A 12,953-nucleotide genomic window follows, 5' to 3' on the forward strand; every position below is an offset into this window, starting at 1 on the left:
GTGAGCGACGGGTGATAGGGGGATACCGCGTGGTGCTGTGAAGCAGAGAAGGTCGGGCTACGTACAGCCCCGCCCGCTACGGTCGTATACCTGTGCGCATCCATTTGTCGCCATGGCTGTGTAAGGCAGGGCCCCAAAATGCGAGAAGCTCAGGTGAGCGTCGCTGTTCTATTCGTCCACCGGTAATTTCCACTGACGAACGAACGAAAAGCTAAGAAAATTAAGGGCACCCCAAGGTTTGCCCTACAAGGGTAGCTACTGGGATGGGCCAACTGGGATCACCCACGTGGACATTTTCACTCGGGTTCTCTACACATCTTTCTCGGCGGTAAGCAAGCAATGTGATCTGGAACAGGGCGCGTTTGGCGTGTAATGACCCACATGCTATTCACACCTCATCGCGAAGGAGAAAGCTATTTGACTGACTCGTAGAGGGCCTGTCTGACGCAAAAAAACTCCTTCATAAAAAGAAATTTTCGCAAATGCGCTCGTCTACGGCACAGTAGATGTCACAGAGAACTGGAGCGATGGAAAATCTTCCAGGGACAGTAGTCGCAACCATCTTTCGGTATGTGGACAATTTCCTCGTTATCCTCAAAAGCAGCTCGAATGAGACCGGGCCATTTACGATGTTGTCACCCTTTTCACTACACATTACGGAGGGCTGAACTTCATGTGGGAGCCGCCCAAAAAGAAAGCCTGTTCAGTTTTTAGATTTGTTGATCACTTTTGAATCTGAGCAACCCTGTTGGATATACCACCCTCGTTCAAGGAAATGACTGTTGCACTTTGATAACACGCGCTCAAAGTTGATCGAGTGTGGCAATGTGTCTTCTGCTATCCAAGCAGCGCTGACAAAAAGTTGACCGCACACTTTGCAGAGAGCAGTGCGATAGCATTTCGGAAACCCTGCATCAGAAGCGCCAAAGGCAAGAAGGGCCAAGAGGAAACAAGGAGGATGCCGTTATGGCGTACCTTTATAAGTGTTATAGAAGTACTTGCTGTTGGGCTAGTTGGTTCATCATTAAGTTGAATGGCGCAAGGGAACGAACACAGGAAGACACAGAGCCAGAAAGAGCGCCTACTAACAAATTGGGCAGACCAGCCGTTGTTTCAATGAGAGAGCGATTGAGAATAAACGGACAATAAAAAACAATGAAAGGGTGAACCTTCCTGATCACTGCAGAGATTGCCAAGATTGCGGACCGGTGCTGGAAGAGGCAAAGTTTATCGGCAGAGGCAGAGAGCGAGTTGAAAGGGAAGTTATAGAAGCATTTCACATACAGAAAGGTAGTCCCACGTGCACTTTCGGTCAAACTCAGTGGGCAGGAACTGGATTTTTTAGACGGTCATGTGTAGATCTTGTCATTTAATCTTGCTATCATGTTCGTAAATTTTTCATGCCTTGTTCTGTGAGTAGCAATTCTCTGGCTTTTATGCATGAATGTAATCTCATTCTGTACATATATTTTTCTTGTTAGCTTGTCCTGGCTATGATAACGCACTGGTGGTGATAATGTACTGGGGTATAAAGGTGGTGTTTTCCGCAATAAACTCGGTAGTAGGCGCTCTATCTGTCTCTGTGTCTTCCTGTGTTTGTTCCCTTGCGCCATTCAATTTTATTAAGCGTTATAGTTGTCTTTTCGGCTCCTTGGAAACTTGCTGGCCAAACCAAAGCAAAACCACGTCGATCCTTTCATGGACTGTACCACGTGCGTTATCTATGAGATATCCTTTTGAAGTGCAGACATTGTAAATCAGCCAAATTGTCTAAATGACAGGTTACTCGAACACCGCAGCCTTGTAAGAAACAAGGCCGGCGGCCATTCAGATGACCACTGCAAAATGCGCAATGCATGTGAGGCACTGTGCACACGTACGAAGCCGATCTAAAGCACATGCTCAGACTGAAATTGAGGCACTGCCGACTGCCAAAGCCGGGGACCAGTGTGTCAGCACTGAAAATTTTCCAGACGCAATGAAAATAACTTCAGTTATCTTTAAAGACGGAAATCGTAACTCGCCAACAAACTATCCACCGATCTACACTCTTCCTGTTTTTTCCAAAGCATTGAGAACAATAATTTCTGTTAGAATTACCAAATTTTTTGAAAAACATAACGTTATAAGTGACGTGCAATTTGGCTTGAGAAAAATATAGATTGGCTGAAATGGCTCTGTTAACGTCAAAGGAACGTATTCTGCAAAGCATATAAAATAACATGTTCACAAGTGCTCTGTTAACAGATTTTAGGAAAGCGTTTGACTGCCTCGACCACCAGATTTTAATGAACAAACTCCAACGTTATAGAATTAGCAGGCAGTGCTCAAGTTTATCAGAACCCTGCCTTTAAAAAAAAGCTCAGTTTGTGCACTTAAACAACCAAAATTCAACGCTTCTACCAATAAACCACGGTGTCTCACAATGAAGGCAGCGCCGATTTCGTCATGGGCTGCAGTTTGACCTTCGTTTGACCGGAGCTGCGTCGCCACTGGCTTGGCTCATGTGCTCTCTGCAGCTGGGTCGCCACCTGACCACCATGCACGAGAGCGACCGTCTTCTCTGAGCGTTGTGCGGGAGCGGGAGGCTGTGAGCCATCGTCGGAAAGCGGAGTCTGACCACCCTGCGGATATCGCCTGGCGAGCTGCTTCAGTGGACAGGGTCCAACGCGCGAAGCTAGCGTCAGAGACTGAGGAAGAGCGAGCACAGATGCTATGGGGGAGAACACCAAGGAGCCTGCGTGCAGTGCACGCGCGCAGTACTATCAGAACTTCGTAGCAATAAAGGAGCAAAAATACTGATACACAACTCGTGTCTGACTCTGTCAACTGGGATTAACTAAGCTTAACCACAGCATAATTAAAGCTTTCGCTTATATATCTAGGTTTAGCCACAGTTAAGCCGCAGACATTTTTTTTACTGTTTACAGGTCGTTTTTTTTTTAAACCCTGCGAGATATACATCGGTGTGGTCTATGCAGGTGGATTGTACATGCAGCAAGGCTAGCAAGGCGGACATTATGTATGTGATACAGCTCAATGAGTAAAAGATTAATTAATTAAAATTAACTAATAAACTTTCTTACTTTTGATTTCAAGGGCCAACATAATGTTAAAAAATTGAAGGCTGTCAACATAGAAGCTAAGTTCAGTTTTTAAATTTTCATTATCGGCAATGCATTTCGAAATATTTAATGTCACAAAAATACGCATTCTTTTAGCTCGTAAAGTTGGCTTCCCGCAATACACATTTTTAAAATGGTGTCGCTGGGCGCAGTATTGTCGCGGAAATTCATTTAACTGTTCCTAAGGCATAAAATAGGCAAACGGCCTTTCGTATTTGCTGTACTATAGTGCGGACTACAGCTACACTATTAAAGAAATGTGAGCGACGCCATTTAAAAATGTGCGCTGCGTGAAGCCAACTATACGAGCTAATAATACTAATAATAATAATTGATTTTTTGGGGAAAGGAAATGGCGCAGTATCTGTCTCATATATCGTTGGACACCTGAACCGCGCCGTAAGGGAAGGGATAAAGGAGGGAGTGAAAGAAGAAAGATGTGCCGTAGCGGAGGGCTCTGGAATAATTTGGACCTAATATGGGTATTTTTGAGGTCAAGTATTTCGCACTGCATTGCCGATAAAGAAAATTTAATACCAGGACTCAACTTCTACTTTTGACGGCCTTCAATTTCTTAATATAATATGGCCCTTGAAATAAAGAGTAAAAGTTCGTTAGTTAATTTAAGTTAATTAATCGTATAACAACTGAGCTCTACCATGTACATAGTGTCCGCCTTGCTGTACAATCCATGGACCTGCACAGACAGCACTGACGTAGCACCTCTCGCAGGGTTTAAAATAATGATCTGTGAACAGGTTAAAAAAAAATTTATCCGGTATAAACGACGTCGACGATATGCATAGTTCAATAGATTTTATCACCTAGCCGCCGCGGTGGCTGAGTGGTTATGGCGCTCGGCTGCCGGCCCGAAAGACGCGGGTTCGATCGCGGCCGCGGCGGTCGAATTTCGATGGAGGCGAAATTCTAGAAGAGGCCCGTGGGCTGTGCGATGTCAGTGCACGTAAAAGAACCCCAGGTGGTCGAAATTTCCGGAGCCGTTCACTACGGCGTCCCTCATAGCCTGAGTCGCTTTGGGACGTTAAACCACCATAAACCATAAACCAACCAGATTTGACGATATATGCGGATGATATAGCACTCTCCTCATTTCTGGTTTAAACTGAATTTAAGTCTGAAACATAACAAACGAAGTTAACGCGCGGCTGTCTGGTCAATAGTAAACCAAATTAAAATTAATGCCACCAAAACTAAAGCAATTATTTTTCGCGCTGGAAATAAGTAACTACCCAGGCAACACCAAACGTCCTGAGGACGTCCTCAAATGATCAAAACATCATCCCGAACAGGACATTCTGAGCACTTTTGAATGCATATACCTCACAATTAGATTCGAACGCCAGGAAATATAGATTGGTAACGACAGCAAAATCCTTGGAGTATACTTCTAACTGGGGCACTCATCTCAATTACCCACCTCACAAAATTCTCATCAATTAGGGAGTTTGTAGCACGTTGGCGCAATATACTTCCTTCGAGAGATAAACTTCAGATATATCACGCATTATTTAACTCTCATTTAAATTATTGCACTTTGATACGGTGTACAGCAACTAAGGGACATATGAACAGGCTTCTGACAATATAAAAGAGAATGACTCATCATACTGGGAAGACGTACTGAAGCAATGGCAATGTACTGCAAAGAATGCTTTCAAGTTATTTGAAATAGTTGACACAGTTATGAATTTCGCCTATTCTAGTTTTCCTCCCCTGCACCGAATAACGTCATCAGCATCTCTAGAACACGGAAACCCTAATGTAGAATCTTGAGAGGCTCGAGGTCTGTCTTCTTGCAATTACGATGTTCTGGTTATACCTTGTTCTCTCACTCTTACTGCCTTTTGTTTTGTACAGAACTTCTGAAAATTGATGGTGCTTGATGTATTATTCTTGTAATGTGTTTTTGATGTATACTGTTGTTAAAGCAGTCGTATTTCTAATTTTTGTTGATCCTTATCAAAACTGCAATTACTGGTGCCATATTTATATTAAACAATCCTGTTATCACGTAAGGGGCTGCTTGAGCAGCTTGCGACAGCTTTTCTGCAAAAATAGACTGCTGCCTTAATTCCTGCTTGTCAGCGGCCGGTCGCCAGCTGCAAGTGCGAGGGAGTCCAAGTCGACTGCACTATTATACAATGACTTTGACGCTTGCATTTTTGTTCTTTTTTTAAGTTTCTATTACTCTCGTCTGAAATGCCTGACCCCTTGAGGATAAAAAATAGCCGTTGTTGCGATTTTTTGTTCCCCCGAGATCAACAGCAGGAGGCCTCAGCTGAGAGCAGGAGGACGGTGACAAGTGCCCCATCGGTCGAGCAAGCAGATCGTCGCCGTCTCTCGGAGGGGCGCCGCTTAGCATTGCTGCAATTCGGACCAGCTGGCTCACATGCAGAACGCAAAAAATCGCGCTCTGCAAGTGCTCTGTATCAGAAATCGAGTCAGGCCCTCCCTACGGGCGCACGCTGTCTTCCCTTCTCTCCACAAGAAACGGCGTCCGCACTGTTCGCCTATTCGTGCTAAAGCAACAATCCGCGACTGGAAGTGCACACCCCTCTTTTTCGTTCGGGGCGCGCTACGCGGCACTCCCTCCGTAGGGAGGAGGAGGCCCCACCCCTGCCCCTCGCAGCGGCGGCAGCTTCGGGGAACGCAGCAGAGCATTGCCCCCAGAACATGCGCAGCCGACGGAGGCTCGCTCCCGTGCTGGGCGCGCTGCTGAGCCTGCTGCTGGCGCTGGCCGCCCTGCTGCTGCTGCTGGCGCGCCGGCAGCCCCCCGGCGGCGGCGAGGACGAAGGCACGGGCGCAGAGCAGCGTCGTCGGCAGCGGCGTCTCCGCGAAGCCTGTCGCCGCGCCCCGGGGGACGCCCTGGAGGACCTCCCCGCGGCGCTGCTCGACCACGTGCTGGTGGACGACGCGCACGGGCTGCTCTACTGCGCCGTGCCTAAGGTGGCCTCGACCAACTGGCGCCGCGTGCTGCTCGCGCTGCGCACCTCGGCGGCCGACCCGAGCCGCATCCCGGCCAACCGGAGCCACGAGCCGAGCGCCTTCCGAAGCCTGGCGCAGCTTCCCCGCCCCGAGCAGCGGCGGCGGCTCGCCACGCACCTCAAGTTCGTGTTCGCGCGCCACCCGCTCGAGCGGCTGCTGTCGGCCTACCGCAACAAGTTCGAGCGCGCCTGGAGCGACTACTTCCCGCGCCGCTACGGACGCCTCATCGTGCGCCAGCAGCGAGGGGCCAACGCGTCGCGCCAGGCGCTGGACACGGGCCGCGGCGTGCGCTTCGACGAGTTCCTGCGCTACGTGGCGTCGCTGGACGCGGCGGACCACGCGGCCGCCTTCAACGAGCACTGGAGGCCCCTGAGCGAGCTCTGCTTCCCGTGCCAGCTGCGGTACGACGTGCTCGGCCTGTACGACACGCTCGAGCGGGACTCGCGGCTCGTGCTGCGCCGCGCGGGGCTCGCGGGACGCGTGGCGCTTCCCAGCCGCCAGAGGACCTACTCGGCCGAGCCGACGGCGGCGCTCATGCGACGGTACTACGCGAACGTGAGCGACGCGCTCATGGCCAGCCTGCGACGCGTCTACCGCGACGACATGGCGCTCTTCCGCTACGAGCAGCGCTACCCGCCCTTCGGGTGATGCGCTTTTTCCTTCCCCTCTTCCCGCAATGGAAGGACTCACCACAAGCGACTGTGATTACAGCGCCGTCTTCAGAGGAGGTGCAGAAAGAAAGCGCAGCCAGCTCGCGGTGGTGGCCTCTGCTCGCACGCCGTCGAGCACGCAACCGAACCTACTACCAGTGAACTCTGTGCAGCAGCTGGCTGGGACATGATGTGACGAAGCACGATTTGGCGACCGCACTCTTGTCATAGCAAATGTCAGCTGCTGGTGCGCTCCTGTGTGAACGAGCCATTCCTCTGCGTGAGAAATTCTCCAACGCCAAAGAGTCATACTTTGGCTAAGCTTTGTCGGAAGTACGATGGGGTTCCTTCGGGGCAGTGTAGTGGGGGGCAGCCCTCCCTATTTCTGGCAGAGGCGCCTTTGTCCACATGCAGCGTGGCTCCTCCTGCGTCACACTGAGCGCGTGTTTGGTAGAGGCCAAGCGTCGGTCGTGTGCTGCCTCGTGATCACGAGCTCGCTGTCGCGAAACGTTTTTGTCACATCCTGCCCACACTAACTGGAAAAGCAAGCACACCTCGCATGATAATAATAATTGGTTTTGGGGGAAAGGAAATGGCGCAGTATCTGTCTCATATATCGTTGGACACCTGAACCGCGCCGTAAGGGAAGGGATAAGGAAGGGAGGGAAAGAAGAAATGAAGAAAGAGGTGCCGTAGTGGAGGGCTCCGGAATAATTTCGACCACCTGGGGATCTTTAACGTGCACTGACATCGCACATGAAAAATTGGTTTTGGAGGAAATGAAATGGCGCAGAAATTGTGTCCCATATCTCGGTGGACACCCGAACCGCGCTGTGAGGGAAGGGGTAAAGGAGGGAAGAAAGAGATGCCTCAGTGGAGGGCTCCGGAATAATTTCGACCACCTGGGGGTCTTTAACGTGCGCTGACTGCACAGCACACGGGCGCCTTCTCCATTTTGCCTCCATCGAAACGCGGCCACCGCGGTCGGGTTCGAAGGCGGGTACTCCGGATCAGTAGCGGAGCACCCTAACCATTGAGCCACTGCGGCGGGTTTTTGATGCGAAGTATGCTTTTCCGGTTAATGTAGGTAGGATGTGTTTTTTTTTTTGTCATATGGTAGCGCAGTTGCACTCGCAAAAAAAAAATCGGTAAAGTCCTACACTTGCTACGCAACTGTAACTAGTGTAGGCAGAAGGAAGTCACATAATGTCCTCTGGCTTTTCCAGTATCAATTATGTATGGCCAATATGAACGCTGGCATGAGTCAAATGCGCCTGTAATAGGCCAGCGGCTATCGGTGTATTTCACAAATATGCCCACAGACTTACTGTATAGCTTTAAGCAGTTATAAAGACTGATACTTTTATCAGTCCCACAGAAGTTCAAATAAATCCAACGAAATACAAATGTGACTTCTATCAAAAATTAATGTGGATTAATTAGCTCAGCTAATCCAGGATATACAAAGCGAAAGATGTCGGCGTTCACTGTGTTCACTGCCGTTGGCGGTGACAATGTTCCAGACGGCGATGGCTTTGGGCAAAGGAAGGGCGCATAACTGGCTCCCTGGATATGCGAACGCCTCATTCGTGCGTTGATACATGTGGCGGTGGTGAGAGAGAGATGTGGCCTGAATGCATTAGCGTTGTGGTTGACATGCGGCAATAGCTAGGCCGCAGCGTTCATTTGGTGATGAATCTCTCGCGATCAAGCATTAGCTGCATGTCACCTTACAGGGTGGCAGGGAAGGCGCGCTGCCTATCCAGTGTGCGGAGCACAATCAGAGCAGCCGTTTTCAGTTGGACACCAACGCCACAGTACATGAAAGCGAGATTGAGGTCTCCACGGAGCCGGTTGTGCGCCTTTCCTTTCGTGAAAATGAACGGCCTTTGCAAAGTTGTCAATGCAATGAACGCCGTCGGCTCACTTGTTTGGTTTTTGTGGAAAGGTAATGGCACAGTAACCGTGTCACATATCTCGGTGGACACCCGAATCGCGCCCTAAAGGAATGGATTAAGGAGAGGAGGAAAGAAGAGAAAATTGAAAGTTGGTTTTTGAGGAAAGGCGCTGCGCAGCGGCGGAACACCTGTGGCTTTGTGCTACTAGTGGCGCATGCGCAGTAGTGACTAGGGGGCGAGAGAGAAATATCCGCGGAGAGGCGCGCGTTGTGACGTCATGTGCCTCTTCGGGGCACCGCCACGGCGAAATCGCAAGTTCGCGGCCAGTAAAGCTTTCGCTTTAATAAACATCTTGTATTTTGCTAGTGCTGGACGCTACGCTGCCCTAAGGGTCTAATTCACCCGTCATTCGCACCACCCCCCAGCAACGAACTGACGTTATAGTCTAATAAACGCGAGGAAGCCCTTTAAGCTAATTAACTAAGGAAGCACGGAGATTTCCCAGTGAGCAACACAATATTCCCCACGGTGAGCACCAATAAACGCTCAAAAATACGTTCGTTACAATAAGCACTGATTCTTGCTTTTTTATGGCGGCCATACGTATATTTTCCACCGCGGTCGCCACTTTGCGGCCACGCCTGTGGACAGATGATATGTGGCCACCGCAGACGAGGAATAAAAACAAGCGCCCACTGGCGGCTGGGACAGTTTGCCTTGCAGATTGTGCCACCTAGGTTTACCACAAATACACTGTGTGTGCAAAAATAATTGCCACAGAAATATAAATGCAAACTGCAGTTAAAAATTTGGTCGCAAAACGTACAAACAAACATTGGAGAGGACACTTACGCTCCGCCTTTAAAGGTACGGCGGATAGCGTAGTGGGTTAGACTTTCCATTGAACGCATTTTCCCATTTTTTTCAATTGTTGCAATTATTTCATCAATTACACACTTTACATTTTCTTAATTAGCATCGTCAAGCATTGCTTTTCATACTGAGCATCTTGACACCTTTGAAAACGTTTCATTGTTTTTTTTTCATTTCTTTAATAACCGTTTCGATGGAGGCGAAACGCAAATGCGCCCGTGTGCTGTGCGATGTCAGTTCACGTTAAAGATCCCCAGTGCCGCCACCCCCGCTAGGGGTGAAAGTGGGGGGTCGCTGAGGTCCAAACGATCCTGCGTCTGTATCTGCAGACTAACAGGCAGAATAGGGAGGCCTTGGAAAGGCTTAAAAATGCGGTCAATGCTACCGAGAGGTTAATCAGGAGAATCGGCAATCGTAAGCGAGTGGTCAAGGAGAAGGACTTGTGTAAGCTGGCACAGGCGTTTGTGCTCAGTGGAATAGTGTATGCGACGCCTCATATGAAGATTGACGCGACGGAGAAAGGCAAGGTGGAGGCTATGATTAGGCAGGCGTACAAGGCGGCCCTTGGGTTGTCTAACAATGCGTCTACCGAAAGGCTGCTGGGATTAGGGGTGCACAACACCCTGAAAGAACTGCGGGAGGCGCACTTGGTGATGCAACTCGGCAGACTTTCAAAGACGAGAGTAGGAAGGAACATATTGGAGAGGATCCGCATTGGAGTTGATACAGGTGAAGCGAGAAATGCACAAGGGCCTGTACATAAAACCTTTGCCCAAAAATATGCCTCCGATACATCACGAGAACCACAGAAGGGCAACAGCCAGAGCTTTACGTACTAAGTACGGGAAGTACAAGGGGGCGTAGATGTCGCCGAGTATAAGAACAAGGGCGCAGCTGCGGTGGTGGACGGGCGGGGACACTTGGTCACCTCTGGATCAGTCAAAAGCCGCTCCTCAGAAACTGCAGAGGGGGCGGCGATAGCTGTAGCTAATACTAAAGCTGACCTGATTTTCAGCAACTGTAAAACAGCCATCCGAAATTTGGCGAGGGGCAGAATATCTGTCACAGCGGCACGATTGCTACATCGGGCCACGGAGGTGGAAATTGTCTGGGTACCGGCACTGCGCGGAAAATTGATGATTGGACAAACAGTAAATATACTGCGAATTGCGTTAATAAATAGAGATACGTTTTGTCAAGATTTTGCGTTTTATATTACATCAACAAAACCAACTTTTTTGCCTTTGATAAAAGCGCTGTAAAGCAAGCAAAACAAAAATACACCACCAGAGGCTCGGGCTACTTTTTGCATCGAAGGACTTTGCGCCTCTCTGTAAACATCCTACGACCTAGCACACAACACTTATGGCTACTCTCTATGTATCTGAGAACGGCTTTGCGGAATCGATCCGATCGAGCCATTGCACCCTACGAGCGTTCGTTTCGGTCCAAAGGAAGGAACGAAGCAGAAGCAAAGAAAAAAGCCATTTGTTTCACATTTAGCAGTGCACATCGTCAGCCTGTGGAGGACCACCGGGCGGCGCCAGATGGCGCCACGCTCCCGTCAACAGCAGTCAACAGCGCGCGCGCCTTGCTCGCCGTGACCAATCAGCTCGTTCCTAGCGACGGACCATGGTAGGCGGCGAGCGCTATGCTAAATGTATCTAGAGTCTTGCGCAGGCCGTCACACCGTCGCAGTATCTCGCGCTCGAGTTCGGATCCATAAGTCAGGGAACGTCAGCGATCAGTGTTCCCTTTTGTGCCATCGACGTGACGATGAAGAATCGCTGGGTCAGCTGAGCATTCACGTGGTTGCTGTTACCATGCAAACGGCGCTGCCAGCCTTCGCCAGGAGTTACAGCGATTAGGCAACCATGCATGGTGTGCAGACTTCCGTGACGTGCTCAGATAGGCTGTTTTGATTGCTCCCGCCCAGTATCCTCATTGAAAGAGTGAAATGGGAATGGGAAGCCGCGCGAAAATCGAGTTCAGGGCAGCGTTTTCTTTGCTAGTGTTTTTAAATTTCTTCACTGAATACCTCCCGTTCCTATGTATCGATTCCTGTAATTCTTTTTGAGTCAGCATCTGTGCGACATAAAAAAATTCATCTGAAGTATAGCCGGCATCCATTCAAGCAGTGTTTCCCAGCCTCTTTAAGACGGCCATTTAAGTGGCACATACTGCTACATGAGCGGCTGATTTTTAAAAAAAAATGATTTGGGTAATTATGCCAAATGCGGGCATGTGCGCTAGCATTGTCGGTTGGGGCTACGACCAACTAGGCGCCACCAGGCTGCCACCTAATTACCACCACCACTTCTTGTGCTCAGCTACAGCGCAAGTATCATTCGAACCACGTTTTCCTCCCAACCGCTGCTGCTCATTCCGCTTAGCCTAATTAGCGTCCCAGGCTGCAAGTAGGCCACCCGGCGGGCATGTCAGCAGCGGCGCAGTGGCACAAGGCAGCTGCTGCCCCTTCAAGAAATAAGGCGCTACAAAACACAGACGACGGTACAGGCGCCAACTTCGCACTGCTTATTCGGAAAACGAGATAGTACATGCATTTATACAACGCAGAACCGCCCATTCACTTGTTCCGACGCTTATCAGAAGCCGCCACTTATAGGACCGCACTGCAGTGTGTTGGCACATAAAATCAAACTCCGCCACATACGGGTTAGTTGACGGATCGCTTGCACACCTAGCAGCTTTTTTCGTGATGTGAAACGCCAAAACCATCGCCTTTTAGTTCTTGCTCCTGCCTAGAATGCCTCGCTCCCTCAAGTCGTGTCTCGCACTTGCACATGCCAATGTGCTCGACCAAATTAGCGTATTTTCCCCCCATTTTATACATTTTTTTTTAGCCGTGCTCCCTAAGGAGGTCAATAATGCATCGCCCTGTTTGTCCTGTACAAGACAATCCACTACTCAGTGGGATCTCGCAGAGCAGCGGCTGTCTCACGTTTTGTCATGCAGCCGGGCACTTGCGCGCCGCAGATCCGAGGTATCAGTCTCGACAGCCTATTCGGGGCTGAAAACATCAGCGCTGCCATCGGTGGGAGTTGGGCTGCGACCCAGGTTGTTCATAATATCCCGAGCAACCTCTCACGAATACATGGGCTGCCGCCTGACACGGTGGGCAGGTATAGTGTATAGCCAGCCACAAAACCGGCTTCAGACAGGCAGACAAACACGCAACGTCCAAATGCGGAGAATGGCCACTACAAGTGCTAGCGCACTAAAAGGTTAATGCAATCTGTAGGTCACTTCTGACCGCACAGGGACCTCATATATTTCACCGATAAAAAACCGAAGCTTTGTCCGTAGAAAATAATATTTGCTGAAGAAAAAAAAAACGAAAGTGGCGTTGTGAAATAAACTCAAACAAAGCCTGCCAAATT

The 12,953-nt window shown here is 49.6% G+C and overlaps 2 protein-coding genes across 2 annotated transcripts in view; one reads left to right on the forward strand and one right to left on the reverse strand.

The window, feature by feature from the left end:
- The window catches only part of slgA (proline dehydrogenase slgA), a 174,193-nt gene that overhangs the window by 111,197 nt on the left and 50,043 nt on the right, over nt 1-12,953 (reverse strand). The window lies entirely within an intron of this gene.
- On the forward strand, nt 5,709-8,188 carry LOC144122175 (carbohydrate sulfotransferase 11-like). Its single transcript, XM_077655755.1, has one exon. It carries the CDS (start codon nt 5,820-5,822, stop codon nt 6,777-6,779), a length of 960 nt encoding a protein of 319 aa, XP_077511881.1. The 5' UTR covers nt 5,709-5,819; the 3' UTR covers nt 6,780-8,188.

This window comes from Amblyomma americanum, chromosome 2 (assembly GCF_052857255.1).
Source record: "Amblyomma americanum isolate KBUSLIRL-KWMA chromosome 2, ASM5285725v1, whole genome shotgun sequence".
Lineage (NCBI taxonomy): Eukaryota > Metazoa > Arthropoda > Arachnida > Ixodida > Ixodidae > Amblyomma > Amblyomma americanum.